This window comes from Nematostella vectensis, chromosome 2 (assembly GCF_932526225.1).
Source record: "Nematostella vectensis chromosome 2, jaNemVect1.1, whole genome shotgun sequence".
Lineage (NCBI taxonomy): Eukaryota > Metazoa > Cnidaria > Anthozoa > Actiniaria > Edwardsiidae > Nematostella > Nematostella vectensis.
This window is the reverse complement of record NC_064035.1, coordinates 11,260,436-11,279,130: the sequence shown is the minus strand read 5'-3', so window position 1 is coordinate 11,279,130 and position 18,695 is coordinate 11,260,436. Positions and strand designations below refer to the sequence as shown.

The 18,695-nt window shown below is 42.5% G+C and overlaps 2 protein-coding genes and 1 long non-coding RNA gene across 4 annotated transcripts; 2 read left to right on the top strand and 1 right to left on the bottom strand.

Moving 5' to 3' along the window:
* Positions 1-3,725: 3,725 nt before the first annotated feature.
* On the top strand, positions 3,726-11,852 carry LOC5521129. 2 transcript variants are annotated; one of them, XM_048723649.1, is made up of 9 exons: positions 3,728-3,937; positions 4,425-4,515; positions 6,665-6,930; positions 7,710-7,906; positions 8,502-8,797; positions 9,101-9,228; positions 9,479-9,644; positions 10,064-10,221; positions 10,999-11,852. In XM_048723649.1, the coding sequence occupies exons 1-9, from the start codon at positions 3,925-3,927 to the stop codon at positions 11,550-11,552; spliced, it is 1,869 nt and encodes a 622-aa protein (XP_048579606.1). In that variant the 5' UTR covers positions 3,728-3,924; the 3' UTR covers positions 11,553-11,852. The 2 variants fall into 2 exon arrangements, with proteins under 2 accessions (XP_001640928.3, XP_048579606.1); XM_001640878.3 differs by having other exon boundaries at positions 3,726-4,515.
* Positions 11,853-12,440: 588 nt separating this feature from the next.
* On the bottom strand, positions 12,441-13,922 carry LOC116604236. The gene is made up of 2 exons (XR_004290964.2): positions 13,535-13,922; positions 12,441-13,264 (listed from the first exon to the last, which is right to left on the bottom strand). It is a non-coding gene; the product is annotated as an uncharacterized LOC116604236 (long non-coding RNA).
* A 381-nt stretch (positions 13,923-14,303) lies between these two features.
* On the top strand, positions 14,304-18,206 carry LOC116604235 (protein CFAP141). The gene is made up of 5 exons (XM_032366260.2): positions 14,304-14,439; positions 15,447-15,487; positions 15,605-15,653; positions 17,448-17,528; positions 17,857-18,206. Exons 2-5 carry the CDS (start codon positions 15,447-15,449, stop codon positions 17,956-17,958), a joined length of 273 nt encoding a protein of 90 aa, XP_032222151.2. The 5' UTR covers positions 14,304-14,439; the 3' UTR covers positions 17,959-18,206.
* The last annotated feature ends 489 nt before the right edge of the window (positions 18,207-18,695 follow it).

Genomic DNA, 18,695 nt, shown 5'->3' with positions numbered 1-18,695 from the left:
CATATGGAGTTTCCTTGTGCGCCTATTACTCTTGTTTTGACAAATACTTTCCTCCTAAGCATAGTCTGCTTGCGACCGGAGTTTTACAAGACCAAAAAAGCCATTATTACCATCCTCTGGGCCGCGGATGCTCTGGCCGTAATACTTGGCTCTCACTTCATAAACGGCGATGATGGTGACGAAGACGATAAATGTAAAAGAGCGGCGAGACTAAAGTGCTTGAATGAGAAGCGCTCTATGGAACTAATGGCAATACTTCTTAACGCTTATCTTGTGTTTTATTGTCTACAGAAGAGGGATAAATTCATAGTACCTGTGCAAGTTCCGTTTATTTTATCACACGCACTCTGTGTCGTGTTTAATGGAGTTGCATGGTCGGTGCCCATTCTGATATTTTCATCATTTGGACCACTCTCTTGCTGGGTTTCTCTTGGTGACATTGTGCTTGGTCAGGTCTGGGGATTCGACATGATAATCTGCCTGAGTCTTTACCGATCTGTTTTCATTTGTTTATCATTTATAAATGACTATATCAATGAGAAAAACGACCAGGAAATGAAAGCGGAAGATGGTTACGTGGCGTACATTTGACTCCGTCTCATCCTGAGTCCGTAAATATGGGAACGTGGCAGCTGTGTATATAATGTGTGCGGGGATCACTACACCATCTGAGCCATTGATTACCCTGGTAACAGGAGAGCAGTCTATGGATTTCTTTCCATAAATTGAAATAATTGCGAAGGCTATAATTACCATGACAACTCGTCGTGTTTGACACCTTTATCCAATAACTTCATATTTTTATAACCCTACTAAGCATGCTGCTTGTGAAGACATTTTAGTGATAGACGGAAAGTTGATGGGAGCCCACGCCATCGGCAGACGGTGACTTTAAAGTTGGGAACACTGTAAAAGTTTAGATGCGTTGAATGGTATGAAAACAGACCATTGCGCACCGACTCCACACAGAAAATCCTGTCGAGTGCCATTATTTGAGACTCGCCGCAGTCCATATAAAAAGTATTGTGGAGTGCCATTATATTTAAAACTCGCCGCGCTCAATATAGGGAATCTTGTCGAATGCCATTATTAGAGACTCGCTCGTTGGGGGCATAGTCAAAGCACTTTCGGTTGACAACTGTAGTTACAAAGCGGCGTCAGTTTTCTTACCTTTTTACCATTTTTTTCTCTACATTTTTCTTCAGAGAAATCCTCCATCTTTCGGGCTAACTTTTCCAATACCAATTTGTAAAAAGTTTTTTTTATTCCCAGGAAAAAGATCCCCCGACCCCCACCCGAAATTTCCAATTCCCCCTTGGGGGCGGTACAGAACTTTCTTGAATAAATCACCTAGAAACCTGACTAAGATATAGTGTTTAAAAATGGATGTATTCTTACAAACTTTGCGGACCAAGCCTTAGGCACTGCTAGCAATCATTCATTAGTTCGTCTTTGGTTCTACACCGCTCAACCTTTTTAACCTTATAATGTTTCTTTCGTAAAAAAAAAATGTGGGTTAAATTTAGTAAAGCGAATCGTGCAGTTTCGCAGATTGTTTTCTTGTTTATCCTGTGCGGCCTCCGACACGGAAGCTGTTGCATCTCTGGCATTTGGCACGGACGCCAAAGAACGATTAAACTGTTTAGCGAACATGATGTAAAGTAGGAGATTTAATTTCCGGTTCCTTTTAATAAATTTCCCTTTCCGTAAATTCAAGGAGGTTTAAAATCTGACGGGGGGGATGAGGGAAAAAAAATATATATATGCACTCCATCTCCAGGATATTTGAGTTATATTGTGAATTACAAGAATCATTTCGTCAATTTTTTCATAATAAAGAACAAAATGTATTTGCAGATGCGATGGAAGGTCAAAGCCGTGGTCTTGAAATAACTCGCTCACTGACGAGAGGGTCACAGGTACAACCTTGTTCCGTGGTCTCACGTGCAAGTGTCGCCTGTGTGTCGCGTGCGTGTAATGGATGGACTATCAGAAAGGTGAAGGGGCAAGCGAGGGTTCTGACATCAATACCATTACTCCGATTCCTCCATTACCTTTTTTATTTATTTATTATTTGTTTCATGAAAGCGAAGGTTCTGACATTATTATTATTATTATTATTATTATTATTATTATTATTATTATTATTATTATTATTATTATTATTATTATTATTATTATTATTATTATTATTATCATCATCATCATTTTTAATTTTTTTTCCTATTAGTTTCCATGCTCCTGTGTGGAAGAGAGTTCTATGAATACACGGGTAGCAAAAGTACAGTAGAACCCCGAACTCTGAAGGGAAGCAAAAATCAGTTCGAGTTAGCAGAGTAAAAATGACTCAAAATTATGTTCAAGGGGAATCGAACTTAGTTCGAGTTAGCGGGGAATTCGAGTTAACAGAGTAAAAATGACTCAAAATTATGTTCAAGGGGAATCGAACTTAGTTCGAGTCAGCGGGGAATTCGAGTTAGCCGAGTTCTAGTTAGCGGGGTTTTACTGTACATCGTACCCTTGTTACTCTTTTTCTAGGAAACACTCTGGGGTCTCAGCTTATCTCCCTTCGTGCAAAGAACTTAAAAAAATTGTGAATACACGGGTAGTACAAGTACATCATACCCTTGTTACTCTTTTTCTAGACAACACGCTGGGAACTCAGCTTACTCAACTTAAAAAAACTGTGAATACACGGGTAGTACAAGTACATCGTACCCTTGTTACTCTTTTTCTAGACAACACGCTGGGAACTCAGCTTATCTCCCTTCGTGCAAAGAACGAAAAAAAAAACATACACGGGTAGTACAAGGACATCATACCTTTGTTACTCTTTTTCTAGGAAACACTCTGGGGTCTCAGCTTACTCAACTTAAAAAAACTGTGAATACACGGGTAGTACAAGTACATCATACCCTTGTTACTCTTTTTCTAGACAACACGCTGGGGTCTCCAGCTTTGATCTCCCCCCGTGCAAAGAAAGGAAAAACTGTGGTAGAGTCGACCTGCTATCTCTGTTTTTTTTTTTCACCTTTTCGTATTTATTTTATCTTTTGTCTTTTTAAGTTTCTAACTCCTTTAATCTTGTGTCCCGTATGCAATTATGTACATCCACCCTTTTTGCTAGAGAATAATGGCTCGTGAATAAATCCTGATTTTGTGAGGGGCATGTTCTAATCGTTTTGGTCTTTGGCTTGTGTTCCTTGTTTTTTTTTTTTTTTGTTGTTTTTGTTTTTTTTTTCACGTGCCTTGTGATATTTACAACGGAATTTTTGTTCTACGTGATAAGGGTACCGCCTCGTATGTTTTCGTATTATAAAGTCATGCGTGTTACAAGCGCGGCGCGTGGACTGCACGCGAGTCTGCTTCCACATCTAGTTCCCATGTAATCTGCTTTCGCGGTGATTTATATTAATAGGGTTTTAATTAGTGGATATGTTCTTTGTTCTAGCACGTACTTTTCATTTTGTTCAGTCATATTTTATTCAAATATTGTTCCCTCGCGTTACCTTTTAAACGTTTTGTGTTTGCTGTTAATAATGTCTTACATGTAAATGGCATGTCTTCCTAACTTCCAATTGCAGAGCTAAATAAAGGCACTATACCGAGACTCCAAGGCGACTTCTTAACACACATCGGGCCTCCAGAAACCAATCAGATACAACTGTTTACACTAAACATAATCTCTTATCATAAAACATTTTATTGTCGCTCGACACTTGATCCTATTGTCTATTGTATTCTGGAAATTTTATCAAGGTTACCTTTTGACAGGTGACATTTCAAAACAGATCAACCTAACATAAAACAATCATTTCACTTATAAAAACATCTCGGGTCGAGAAAAACTACAATTTGCTTGATCAAGCTATAGCGAGCTTCTAAATGTATGGATTCTTGTAAGGAGAAGGGTGTGGAGTAGAGATGGGACTGTCCGGTGAGTGGTTTTTAAACTTTGCCCCTTGGGGTTAACACAATACGCGTGAACAAACAATTGGCAATTGCATTAATGACTCCTCGTCAGTCAGCGACGGCCAAATATCGTTTTACAGTCAGGATCCTTTTTTCCGTGATCCGTTATCAGGCCATCAATTGAAGCTGCAGCCACTGAATGCGCAACGCGATGAGAAAGTTCCTGCTTTTCCTCCTGATTTTGCTGACGAAAGGGATTTCTTCTCATGCAGCTGCAATCCCCTCGTTGGCGCCGGGAGACAAGGCACCCCCGTTCACGCTGCAAACCCATTCAGGGACGCTTTCCTATGACAAGGGAATGATCAACGGGGACGAGGGCTCCCCCGTCATCATGGTCGTCTTCTCCAACGATTCGTACTTTTTAGAGAGCTTGTTCGCAAGCCCCCAACAGCTCTTCGTTGACCTCTTCGAGTTGTCCCCGGACAATGCGCACTATGTTTTTCTCTTTAAAGATGTGAAAAATGCCTTCTCCGGGGCAAGCCCTGAACAAAAGTTGACAGACATATTTATCAAGACTGTGTATCGATACAGCATCGCAAGATCGTAAGTACGAATTTTGGGTTGTGCCTGCATATACGAAAAACAAACCCTCTATCTCTCTGTACACATCTCTGTTACCCACGGTATCAATGCAATTTTTTTCTCCAATGTGTACCTTGGAACTAAATAAAAAACTAGAGCACATTTTGAGGCCTGCAAGCTGAAATTGGAGTAACTTATTTTTCTTGCGAAAACCACAGGACGTGTCAGCTAAGGTGCAGGTATACCGCTGTGCAAAGTGAGTTTTAAAGTGCGAAGAATGTAGACCGGGGGACATTAATCCGCTAAAAGGATTACAATCTGGTACATTCTTTTGTCTTTGGTGTCGATTTTATGTACGCTCATTTTTGTGTCGACCCGACTTCTAAAAATCTGATTCTTTGAAAAAATATTTTTTTTTGTATGTAAATGCTAGGGAAGACAAAACGCGATGTGACAGAAGAACATCGAACAGGACGTTTGATGTGCTCACATCCCGTGATCACAAGGTTTTTTTGAAAGAGCCGGTTTTTTTTTTCTGACAGATATGTGATTCTGTCATTGTACTCGAAAGTTTAAAAGGACTTTTGGCAGAGACGACTTCAACTTGACAGCATTATTCTGAAAGAAAGCATCCGCTATTTTCACGGGTCACGTTCATAATGTGTTTTTTTTATTTTTGGAACAAAACTTGTATTCAAACTTTGGGAGGTTTCAACACAACTCATCTTTGTTTAAAATGCTAAAATACAAATAGAATATCAGTTTTTGAAAAGACTGGTTATATAGCTAAAAGCGTTCAAGAGTCTGGGTCACTCAGGAGTGCTTGAAATCGAGATGTAATCGTCGGCGATCTAATCAAGTACCCTCATCGATTGGCATTCTATTCCCTTCTACAAAGTATAGAGGTTTCTTTGCTAACCATATCACCGTCAAAAACGTAGGGAGTTCCTTCTACCCCAGTCACAATCGCATCGCGAAACCTGCTTAACAAGTTTTACGACCTTTGAATGAAAGCGATATCCCGGGCATTTTCACGTTCAGAGTCCATCTTGTTCCAAATTCCATGGTCTCTGCACTCACTTAATTCGTACTTGTGTACTGTATGTATGCTCGGTTATAGAGTATCAAGTTTACTTATGAGTGTACGCACTAATTGCGGTTGTGTAATGCATTTCCGATTGTGAGGGTGTCGTGTTTATTCGTGAACGTATACTAATTGCGGTTCTACGCGCTATTTCCGATTGTGGAGTATCGCGTTTACTGATGAGCATTTAACTTTCTTCCTGCTGGTGAAACACTTTTTCCGGCGGGGCAGCCCTCACCCCCTCAGGCGAAATACGCCGCGACAAAATAGTTATAGTTTTGCGCATTGTTCTATCGACGATCAATGGACGCTTTTCTAAAACAATAAAAATAATGAATCACAATCGCTAAATGCACACTCGAACTGCTACCGGAACTTTTATATTGTCGGAGAGAAATTTGAGCAGCTCTGACAATAGCGTTATGATAGCAGTATCTTCCTCTTTAAGATATATTTTAGATATATTTAGTTTGGGAAATGCAAATCTTCTGTAGAAATATTCTCTGTTATTAAAAACATTGCGCTTTCCCGCCATCATATTGTTCTTCTTAAGTACCAAAGCAAATACTTTTTTTATTCTTAGCCATAGTGATATGATACTGTATGCATGAAATCAATTAGAAAAAGACTTATGGTGTGTCTAGAAATTAAGGCGCCAGAATCCAGCAAGCCCTAAAAATTTCTGCGACATACACACGTTGGCATACACAGCACGCGCAAGCCTGTCCCTAACAGGGGGGAGGGGTATGCACAGATCATTGTAACAATCTCACTTTATGGAAGTGAAGGGGGCCCTAGTATATGGATAGTCTGCGCACCTTAGGATTTTTAGACTGACGCTATGAATATGCAAGCTCCGTGTTTTCGGGTTTTCGGGCCGGAAAAATACTATCAAAGCCTACAGGTACGCTTCAAAGGACTCTGTCATATGGACGGCGGAATCCAGACATAGTTACTAGCCAAAGAGGACCCACGTCACGTTTTGTTGTCTTCATCAACATAGAGCTTTATAGATCTGTCAGCTTAGCAGGGGCAATTCCTTTCATCCTACATGCCTCAATACGACTTCTCTCTTGATGTTTGCAGACGGCAATACATAGCCGATCGTACACGCACCAACCCAGTCGGCTCAACCCGAGCGCCGGTAAGACGGAAGCGCTTCGGTACCCCCGTCGGCGACCCGAGCAAGTTCGTGAGAATGTCGACATTTCGGCAGCACTGGCTAAGACGCGTACACTTTGTGACTTTTCCTGTTCACCAACTCGGGAATTGGATACCGGGACTCTTGTCGCAGTGGGCATGCGCAGGGCGGTTCTGTGGATATGATCAGATTGCTGTCGAGAATAGCAATGGTTTGTTGCTTTCATTTTTATTTTATTAAAATAGAAAGCTTACACACAACGGAATTGTCGCAGGACCCTTTCAACCGATTTTGGTGTTAGTCTTCACTCGAGTTCAGTGCCCTGAGACTATGGAACCACCTTCCACAGTCCGGTAATTGACACGAGAGTCTGCCCAGAGGCCTTCCACGCTGGGCTTTAGACTCGGTACTGCGTAGCAAGCGTTCCCGTGTGTATTGAGCGCAAAGAAACCCAGAAACCGACGAGAAGTTCGATTAGCGAGATTTTGACATATGGCATATCGAACTTCTCGCCGGTTTCCTCTGTTTCTCAGGGTTTCCTTTCGCTCAAAACACACGGGAACGCTTGCTACGCAGGCTAGGCATAATTGTGAACATGCGCTGCGCACTAATATATTTGTACAAGTAGGTTGCGCCAGTTGCGCAATAAAATAAAGTGAAATTGAAGGAATATTGCACGTTTTTATTGTAAATTGGTAAAAATAATTTTTTGCAACTATTTATTTTCACCTAATCACGTATTTCAAGCCCAATAAAAGAATATCGATCAAGAACTTATTTGCTATTTTACAAATTGAAAATTGAAATTGAATTGAAAATACAACGGTTGATTGAGGAAAATTGAGGACCACTGCAAGCTGGGACGATCTACCTAAGAGAAAATGGTCCGCTTAATGGGTAAACGAACCCCTCCGTTCAAAATCCTGGCTACGGGCCCGGTGCGAGGGTATAAAATGGCGTTCATTGACTGTTCGTTGTGCTCTCTTCCAGGTGACGTTCTCAACGTGTTCCGTCGACTGGACGCGCGCTACTCATGGCTTCCAACAGTCAACGCGCTGACTGCTAAACACCGCCGGCTCAGAATCCTCAACATCAACGACTCCTGTGCATCAAAATTCGCTGAAAACCCGCAGGGAAGCCTGGCACTAGTTTCGCTCGAACAGGGCAGTTGTTCTCCTTTTACTAAGGTGCGATTTGTATTAAATTGATTGCGTAAGATATCAAAGCGTCTCTAAACTTGCGGCCACACACGCAAATAACAGGAGAAAAAGGGAGTTGAGACCTACCGCGCTTATAAACAGAAGTCGTTTAATCGAAAACCGACACCAAATCCTGATTCACTGCAGATGAGCGACTTGCGCAACCTTCTTGTAGTTTCGCAATACGCAAGTAGATTTTAAAACATCCTTCACCAATGAAATCGAACAACGTTAGTAACCAGACCTCTTCTGTAAAAAGATTCAAGCAAAGCTGCTAATATCCTGGTAGTGTGATTGGTTTTGCATGCTTGCTATAGATTTGCGAGCAATCTGCCGCTTTGGCTTGCTTAAAAAGTATCACTACTAGCGTGAATAACGTTAAATCATTGGAACATGATAAAACAACGTTGGATCTCTCGTTCTAAGAAGCCTTCAAATCTATATTATATGATCGTATAAAAACTTGAACAGGTGACGATTTGTTGCTGTTTGTCTGTGATATTGAAAAACATGGAGCAGCTCCACGTTAAAGCCAACATGCCAGCCGATATTCGATAACATACTCCTGATCCGGGTTTCACAGATAAAAAACGCGCAGAATAACGGGGCCCTTGGCGTCATGGCCTACGCTCCGCGGAGCGGCCTGGAACGAGACCTTAACTGCAATGGCAGAGAGTGCGAACAGCAGCTGAACATCCCCGCGACCTTGATACATAGTGCCAGCGGCTTTAGACTGACACAAGTGTCTGGGCTATACGCTCGGTTCCAGACCACCCCATCAGACGCGTTTGTGTTTGGCATAGATGGCCAGGGACGAGTACAGCAGACAAGCTGGTTTCTGTTCCCGAGCATGCGTTTTTTGGCTTATCACGCTCAGTGGTAAGTGTTGTGTAGATTGACTGCTAATGAAAAGGACAAAACCTTACAAGGTTGCAGTAAAATAGAAAAACAAGAGAGTAGGAAGGTTAGGTCTTAATTCTGGCAAGCCTAATGAAGCTGTGGGATGTTGGATGTATAAGAATAGTCTAAATAGCCCAAGTTAGTTGCAGTATAGAAGGATCTAAGCTAAAGTAATGGTGGTAAAGAAGGAGAGTGAGGAAAAATCATGAGTTGATTACGGATAGGCAGGCAAATCAAAAAGCTCAGATGCTAAATATGCTCATGACTTACTGTTCGCGCCAGGTTTGATTACGTCACGGAAAATGTGTACAACAAGAGCGGAGACGCACGCGTCATCAGCGTTTTCAAAGACAAGGAGCTTCGCGGGACCGAAGGGATCACAAGACAAGTGACTTTACCTCCGTACTACCGTAAGTAGAGGAGCGAAATCACGTGAAAGATACACAGCATAAGGTTTCCATGCTCCGCGGTTTACTCCACAATCCGCCGTAGGGATCCGGTCGTCTACCAGATATATTAAAATAATAACAACGTTTCGAGCCTTAGTAAATCTTGCGCAAGCAATATGCGCATCTAATAGTGTATTTTGCATTCTACTAGCTTGCCTTTCAGGCTCGAAGGCCTTATCTTATTTTTTGGATGTATTGATTTGTTCTGCAGAACTTCAGCTGTACAGACACGTGGAGCTTGATATGTCCGTGTCATGTCCAGGGACTGGTCCCGACGGATGCACTCACTGGGATCACGTGATTAGGCTGTTTGTCACGTGTGATGGCAGTGTGACTCGTGGGTCTGAGTTAGGACGCTGGATAATGGCGTTTAAAAGGTACATTTTATTTTTTTCAACGTATGATATATCATCATCATTATCATGGTAATAATAATCTTCATCGCCATAATCGTCGTCATCACAATCGCCATCATCATCATCACCACCACCACCACCACCACCACCACCACCACCACCACCACCACCACCGCCGCCGCCGCCGCGTCGTCGCCGTCGTCGTCGTCGTTGTCATCATCATCGATATCCTCTTATTATCTTACCATGACCATCACTATTATTACCGTTAGTTCATCATCATCATCATTATCGTAGACCGTTAGCCTACTTCCGTCATCATAATCTCAACTGTACCACAACAGCTATTATTACTTGCAATCATTTCAGTATTTCGTCATCATTAATATTGTTCATCGTTTGATAAAACTGCTTGGATTCTTTTTGATTGTTATTTTCAGAAGAAGCAACTACTGGATCACACCCATCTCGTCGCTCCTCCCCCTGATGAAGTGCCCCTCACCACTAGGCTGCACCTGCAACTTTACTATCAATACTGAGGCGTGGGTCATGCCATGGACTGTCCGTCTGGACATTCGACTTTCGGACAAAATGCAGAGTGAGCATCTATGGGATGAACATGTCTAAATATCATCACCAGCTAGCATTAAAGAGTTTCTGTCAGCCCCCATTTTGTCGATGTAGACAAAGTTTAAATCCATCTCCATCGGCTGATTTTGAAGAGCTGTTGCACTATATATTGACCCGAATGGATTTTGTAAATGACTAATTCTCCTTTATTTTAAGCGAAAATTTTCTCGGCACATTCCACCGCGAGTCTTCAATTTGACGATCGTGGGGACAATTTATTTTTTTACAAAAATCGAGCACAAAACCAATATGTTGAAGCAAAACATTTCTGTAAATGCTGTTCCAAGAACAGCTATATTGCCCTTAAAATCAGTCGTAATAAAGAGATGCTCTTGTTCATCTGAGTCACTATCGAGGGAAAAAATTGTTTTTTGAAGCTTTTCGAAATATAACGGAGTTACGAGTAAGCCGATCTCTGCAGCCCTGAGTTTTTATTTTATAAATTAAGTTAGGGATGGACTAATTTATATTTTATGGGGGAGTGGCTGATTCACCAAAAAAAAATCGAGGAAGGCTCAGGCCCTGAAAAAAATATGGAGCAAGCAAAGACTGGTAGAGAAACTCGCCATATCCTTCGGGGGAAAAATCAAGCAGCAAATCAAAATATCCGGGGAACAAAAAGAGTGCAAAAAAAGCCACCTCCGTCAAAATAAAATGGTCCGCCCCTTAACGTCAAATAATAATATCCAAACAATTAGATTGTTCATGTCAAGCGACGTTATCACCATTGTTTTTATTATCACAGATGGCGCTAACTACACGACGTGGAGATCTGTGGAGAAAACACTTGTCCCTATGAGCAAGACAGACTTGTTTACAGGACGCCTGTTCGACGAGAACTACAACAAGCATTTTGCGATTGCGAATATAAAGATCCCACCTAGAACGGCACGTGTCAAGCTCGTAGCAGCAATCACAGGACACGGACGTGACAACAACGACTGCGCAGGTGCCTGCATTACGTCACACCACTTTGTTGTCAATGGCAACTATAGTAACATGAGAATTTTCAAGAATGCTCGCGATGCCCCGGGTTGTGCGGACCGTAAAGTGAAAGGACGAACGCGGGAGGATTTTCGTGATGCGTGGTTGTTTGGTCGCGAGGGATGGTGTGACGGACAAGAAGTTGTACCGTGGGAGAAAGATATCACCGACCAGCTCCGCTATGGCCATGGTGCTGCTAATACAATATCTTATTATGGATGGTTTAATGGTTCGGACCCGAACCCCACCCAAGACCCGGGCATTATCCTGATGTCAAGCTACTTGGTGTACTATGAGTATCGGGACTATGTGTGAAAGGAACTAGGGTCTGCACATGAGCATTAGGGCCAAAGATGGAGTAGATCTGTGCGGACAAATACCCGTGTTAGCAGGGCTACATCCGGGGCTAGGACAGTTGAATTATTTATCCCGCGAGTGTTGTACGGACACATTGCACGATGAAAGCTCAACAAAGAGTCGCACTGTTTACGTATATGAAAGACTTTATAGACATTACTTTCACCCAAAGGTATAGTTAATTATTTATTGTGTGCCTACTTAAATAGAAGCTTGTCTGCAAAAACAAAACTAGAAATAAACGACATTTTAAAGTAAGTGATGTTTATTTCGCAGTCAAAACTGGAGCGAATATCTACTTGAAACCACCTGAGTTCGGGATTCTGGGTTTGTGCGCACTGTCTGCTGGGTAACATCTGTACAGTGCGCACTGTCTGTTGGGTAATGAATGTACAGTTCGCACTGTCTGTTGGGTAATATCTGTACAGTGCGCACTGTCTGCTGGGTAACGTCTGTAAAGTTTGCACTGACTTTTGGATAATGTATGCACATAAGCAATATCTTATGGGTTATGGCTGTACAGTGTGCTTTGTCTGTTGAACAATGCGCAATGTTGAACAATGCGCAATGAGTGTACAGTGCGCACTGACTTTTGGGTAATGTATACACAATGCGCAATGTCTTTTGTACAGTGCGCACTGCCTGCCGGGTAATGAGTGTACAGTGCGCACTGTCTGTTGGGTAATGTCTGTACAGTGCGAATTCTGTGTTGGGTGTTAAATGTTAAGTTCGTTCTACTGTATGTGCGGTGATTGAATTGTTTTAAGTTAGCATATCTCGACAATCATATGTTTTGTGCACAATCGTTCAAGGCAGCAACCAAGATGACTGACTGCAATCAATTCATTTCTTTCCCGACGTTAGGATTTTGATTATTCAATGGTAATAACCACAGTCACGAAACCATGACACTCATTTTTTTCCAATTTTTCAATCATTTTTCAAACACCTAGTGTAAAGAGGGGCTCTCATTTGTGAGGCTTTAAACCTTAAACTAACACCACGTATACTTCATGGACAGCTAGAATAAAGATTTTAGGCTAAATAACATAATAAGTACTTCTCTCGCGGAGTTAAATATCAAATAAGGTTTGCAAAAATACTAAACCACAGAAGCATCCACAGCGTCTGACCGTTACAGTCAGAGAGAATAAATGATTAGGCTGTTTGAATGGATCTGGTAATTATTGAAACAGAAAGAAAGTATTTGTGAAAATATCCAAACAATTCATTTTCAAGGGCGTCCTCTTATGTAAACTCAGTAGCAGGTGTGTGAGAGGACAATATAGGCCAGCATGGGGTCCTCACATATAACGCGTTCCAGTGAATGAAGTCATTAAACATTCACTAATAACAACGTTGCATTTACGATAAAATAACTAAAAACTAAAGATCACTACTTCCACGCGAGCACACCATGCTCAACGCATCACAACGCGGCGGTTGTTGAAACGATAGTGTTATTTTCCACGATGTTTCAGCCACTTACACAGCCAGTGCGTACAGGCCAAATCTACTTCTTCCGGCCATCGCTGTTCAAACTGTTGCTTCTCGTGATGTTCATTCTCGGAACAGGTCGGTGGATCTTCATGAAATTCCAATTTAGACACAAATTGCAAGAGGTTGTAATGGTGGAAGAAACCGCTGAAGAACATAACATCACAGCATTTCTAAAAGAAGACCAAACATATACCCTTTTGAAAAACACTGACGTCGGAAGATTTGGGGATTTTTCGTGTTCCGGTACCATCAAGTTGGGACAATGTGCATTTCGCATCAACAGTATAATCGAAGCAAAACAGGTATGCCATCTCTATCGGAACGTTTGCGAAGCATTTGTGATCGTGTGGATAAAAGATGAAGCATTTGTTTATTTAAAACACCAAGTTCGGACGCTTAAAATAGCAAATCACACCGTCACTTTTGTGAGAAAATCTTACCTGCCAAAGATGGTGAATATTCTGCCGAGTACATGGCAATCATAAAGCATGAGCAGTAGTAGACTACCGAAATGAGATAGAGGCTCTTGCTATGGCGGTATTCACCGTGGAATAAACCTTCACCGAAGGGTGTTATGCACTGGCATCGCAGATTAAGATATTTAGAGAACTTCATAACACAGTTGAATTTCATGGTGTAGAGAAGTAATTTTATCGAGGAAAAATAAGTATCTATGCATTTGTGAGCTACTAAATTCAACTAACACAATTATATCACGGCTTATGTATTCTAGATAACTTTTTTTTTGATAAATTGCTATTGGTAGAACTGTAGATGCAGCTCTATAACGGAAAAGGATTTTGCTGTGTATTTTCTTTTAGCGTCCGCTTGTAGTTTGCAAAGTGAGCTATGACGAATTGCTAAATTTACAACAAAGAATCTATACCCCAATCTATGTGATAATCAGATTATAAGTAAAGCTTATAATTAAAATATGAAATTAACATCGGATTTCTTTTTCTTTTGTTTTCACTGGGATTGAACGTCGGTTTGCTATTTTGGCTATGGGATTGGAAAGCCACCGTTGGAAAGGTTCCTTCATATTCCCCTTAAATAAACCGAAGAGCACCATTAATCATTCATTTTGTTTGTCTGAGCTATGATTATTCTAAGTGTGCGTGCTCTATTTTTGGGTATCGCTATTGGAATTTATTTTATTATAAAGTCTCTCTGAAAGCGCAGGCTTTGGAAAGGGCTCTGGAAGCCCTTGCAGTAGGTCCCAACCTTCTTGCTTTGCTTGATAATTCCCTATGAGTTTATTGCTGCAATATTCAAGCTACCATCAAAACCCAAAACAAGACTCATCACAAGGACAAATAAAACAAGGCCATCACAAGCAATTAAGGTAAATGACGATCGCTTACCCATCCAAAGTATAAATGCGCCAAAGCAACGAATTTAACCTGAATATTACAAGATTTTACGTTTTATAAAGACTTATTTAGACTGGCGATTTAAACAGAAATCCACAGATCGAGACTTGTAAGACACAGGATACCCGCGTCTTTCGATGAGCCACCTGCCACCATTTGAAGGACAATCCCTCTAATGAGCACTATTGTGTCCTTTGTGATCATTATAATCAACGATTTACATCGCCATGGTTACCGCGACAATGACATAACAAATCAAGGCGAAGTTTATAAAGTCGCTTTTGTATTAGTTTTTCTCAATCGGTTGAGAGTTAAAAACAAAAAGGTGTGATGTCGAACGATAGACTTTTCACCACGAGTTATCGGTATGAAATTTTAAATCCGAACTCTAAGACGCTTCGCCAAGCTCTTGCAGCCCAAAACAGCAGAATACAGGTTGGTACATTTAACGAAGTTATCTGGTAATGTAGAATGGTATCTCAATCACTCATAACAAACCCGGTACACAAAATTTGAAATCTTAGTGTGAGTGTCTTTTTACGCGGTTTAACGCGGTGAGGGATACGGTATCTGAATTTGTAAGACGCCCGCAAACGCATTCTGTACCTTCGTTATCTTGTGGGTTTATTATCAGATTAGGGGAATACTCATAACTACTTTGAACGAACATAGTACGATAAAGCAAACAAACAAACAAACGCGATCGTATACAACTCAAAATCATGTTACTTAATGGTGGTAACTATAACTAACCTAGTTTGCGGATCCAGGGGTAAATCAATAAAACCATATGCTGTAGCTGCAAACAATTGAGGGCTTAGAAAATACAAACACCCCCTTTGAAAAATCCTTGGTTCCACCCCCTGCCTTTATTGATATCCTGGGTGCAAAATGAAAATATACTTTTTGTTAAGCAAATACTCATCTCGATCTATGCGCTTTTTGTAACATAATTATATGATCTTTACTTTTTTATAAGATGGATGAGATGATTTCATCGCGGGAAAGAAGTGAACAACTGTAAGTATAAAAGATCTGTCGCTCTTTTGAGTGGAACTGGAGCTATAGATGAAAAATTCAAACAAACAAACAAACCTTCACTAATCTCACTAAATCGGCACGCATTGCTTTGTACAGAGCACAGCAAGAACTGGAACGATCTTCATGGCTGGCATCACTTGACGAGGTAAGACACTTGCTCGCTAGAGAATGCAGAAGTTCTCAAAGACATAGGGGCCACCCCGATAGCTGGATAGGAGGCTCCAAAACATATAAAGGGGCGAAATAAAAATTAACTCGGTTTTGAGCTATGTTTTGAGTGTGACTGGGGGAGGGAGTACCCTTATTCCGTATCTCTTGAGTACAGACACTCCAAATAAGTAATGCATATAAACATTCGAAGATAATAAATAATGCATGAATATGTCCTTTTAAAGTGTCATTGTAAACTCATTGGCATTTTTACTAACGCAGAATTTAGCCAACCAGCCCCCCCCCCCCCCCCCCCCCACGAGAGGTCAGTTGATAGTCAACTAATCAGGACCAAAATATGAGAAATTCACCTTTTTTACGTTTGGAGAAATCTGTGTGCTATGTGGAAATCTATGTGACCGGTTACCATGGTAGCATGGTAGAGTATCAAATATTCATAGATTTAAAAATAAAAATCACGTCCAACCAGCCGCAACAGGCCATTTAGCAGGTCCCGAGGGTCAGATCCCGAGGGTCAGATCCCGAGAGTCCGGTCCCGAGGGTCAGATCCCGAGGGTCCGGTCGCGACGGTCAGATCCCGAGGGTCCGGTCGCGACGGTCAGATTCCGAGGGTCCGGTCGCGACGGTCAGATCCCGAGGGTCCGGTCGCGGCGGTCAGATCCCGAGGGTCCGGTCGCGAGGGTCAGATCCCGTGGGTCCGGTCGCGAGGGTCAGATCCCGAGGGTCCGGTCCCGAGGGTCAGATCCCGAGGGTCCGGTCGCGAGGGTCAGATCCCGAGGGTCCGGTCCCGAGGGTCAGATCCCGAGGGTCCGGTCGCGAGGGTCAGATCCCGAGGGTCCGGTCGCGACGGTCAGATCCCGAGGGTCCGGTCGCGAGGGTCAGATCCCGAGGGTCCGGTCTCGACGGTCAGATCCCGAGGGTCCGGTCGCGAGGGTCAGATCCCGAGGGTCCGGTCTTGACGGTCAGATCCCGAGGGTCCGGTCGCGAGGGTCAGATCCCGAGGGTCCGGTCTCGACGGTCAGATCCCGAGGGTCCGGTCGCGAGGGTCAGATACCGAGGGTCCGGTCGCGACGGTCAGATCCCGAGGGTCCGGTCGCGACGGTCAGATCCCGAGGGTCCGGTCGCGAGGGTCAGATCCCGAGGGTCCGGTCCCGAGGGTCAGATCCCGAGGGTCCGGTCGCGAGGGTCAGATCCCGAGGGTCCGGTCCCGAGGGTCAGATCCCGAGGGTCCGGTCGCGAGGGTCAGATCCCGAGGGTCCGGACGCGACGGTCAGATCCCGAGGGTCCGGTCGCGAGGGTCAGATCCCGAGGGTCCGGTCTTGACGGTCAGATCCCGAGGGTCCGGTCGCGAGGGTCAGATCCCGAGGGTCCGGTCTCGACGGTCAGATCCCGAGGGTCCGGCCGCGAGGGTCAGATCCCGAGGGTCCGGTCGCGAGGGTCAGATCCCGAGGGTCCGGTCTCGACGGTCAGATCCCGAGGGTCCGGTCGCGAGGGTCAGATACCGAGGGTCCGGTCGCGAGGGTCCTGTCGCGAGGGTTAGGTCCCGAGGGTCAGATCCCGAGGGTCCGATCGCGAGGGTGCGGTCGCGAGGGTCCTGTCGCGAGGGGGTGGTCGTGCGGGTGGCTGCTTGCTTCAATCTCTTTGCTGTATCCAATTTTTTTCCGTACAAGCATTTTAATCTACTACATTATCTAAACCCTTTTATCATTATTCCATAATTACATTGAGAGCGCTGTTCTCAGTATTAATTCCTTTTACTTTTCTTTAGAAAAGCGAAAAGAGGAGGACGGCACGGGAATTAGTCGCACTAAAAGAAGAAAGTAAACATGGAAATAGGGAAATTCTGCTGGTAAGTATGGTATATCGCTTATACATTGCAATTCAATTGTCTCTTCTATAATCGCAACTATAGAAAGTTTATTCTTGTTAACATTAGGTGATATACTGCTTGGATATACTTTTTTGTACACGTGACTTTATAAGCAATTGATATCCGAGGTGCTAAGTAGAAGTAAAGTACTTTTCATTATCAATTATTAATGTTGCGGCCATATTTTTATCACTTTTTGCACAATGCATTTGTTGTTGCGCTAAATAGAAATTTATAGTTAATAGTTATTTCTATCTGCGTTCAGAGATCTGCACTTATGTTGCAATTTTCCCTATCTTTTTAACAGTTAAGACGTTCCAGGCTTCGGCAGCTCATCAACCAGGAGCTACAGGAACAAGAAAAAGAATTAAACGCCATCGGGGTCGCTTTTTACGTCAAGAGGATATAACAAAGGGACAGAATCTAAGAATTTGTCCAAATATATGAAGAGTTTTAGCGCGAGCTTTCCCATTCATCCCGTAAGAACCAGTAGCGGATCTACGGGGGGTTTTAGGGGGTAACCCCCCCCCCCCCCCCACCCCTTGGGCTGTCTTTTATATTTTTTTTTTTATTGTGTCTGTTCATTCCAAAATCGTTACGAAGGTAGAATATGAAGAAAAAATTTTGGCGAACCCCTCTTTGTGACACCAAGAATCAAACATCAAACCGCCTGATCTTTTACGGTTAGTTTATGTTTTGTATCTGTGGCTTTATTTGTTAATTATTTATAAATCACGGTTATGCCAGTAGAAGTTCGATTAAAATAAAATGAACTCTTGCTTGTGCTGAACATGACATACAGTTTTTTGAAATCCATAAAATAAAATTTGAAGTCACAGATTCGGCGTTGCTTATACTGCGGTGTCTAGGCCACTCAATATTTGTGTTAGTAAAATTTGATAGTTATTTCGTTATTTATATTTTAATGTCCACGCTAATGTACACAACATATACGGTATGAGAAAATTGAATTACTATATAATAGAAATTACAATAAAATTACTGTAAGCTGCTTGTAGACCTTTTTAGCAACTCTATAAACAAGAGTTAAAAGGGGCCCATTCCAGTACCATAGCCCTGTGGCGATGAAAATAGATTTGAGAAACTAGTCACCCTCTAAGCATCTGCAATGCTAGATTACAAGAG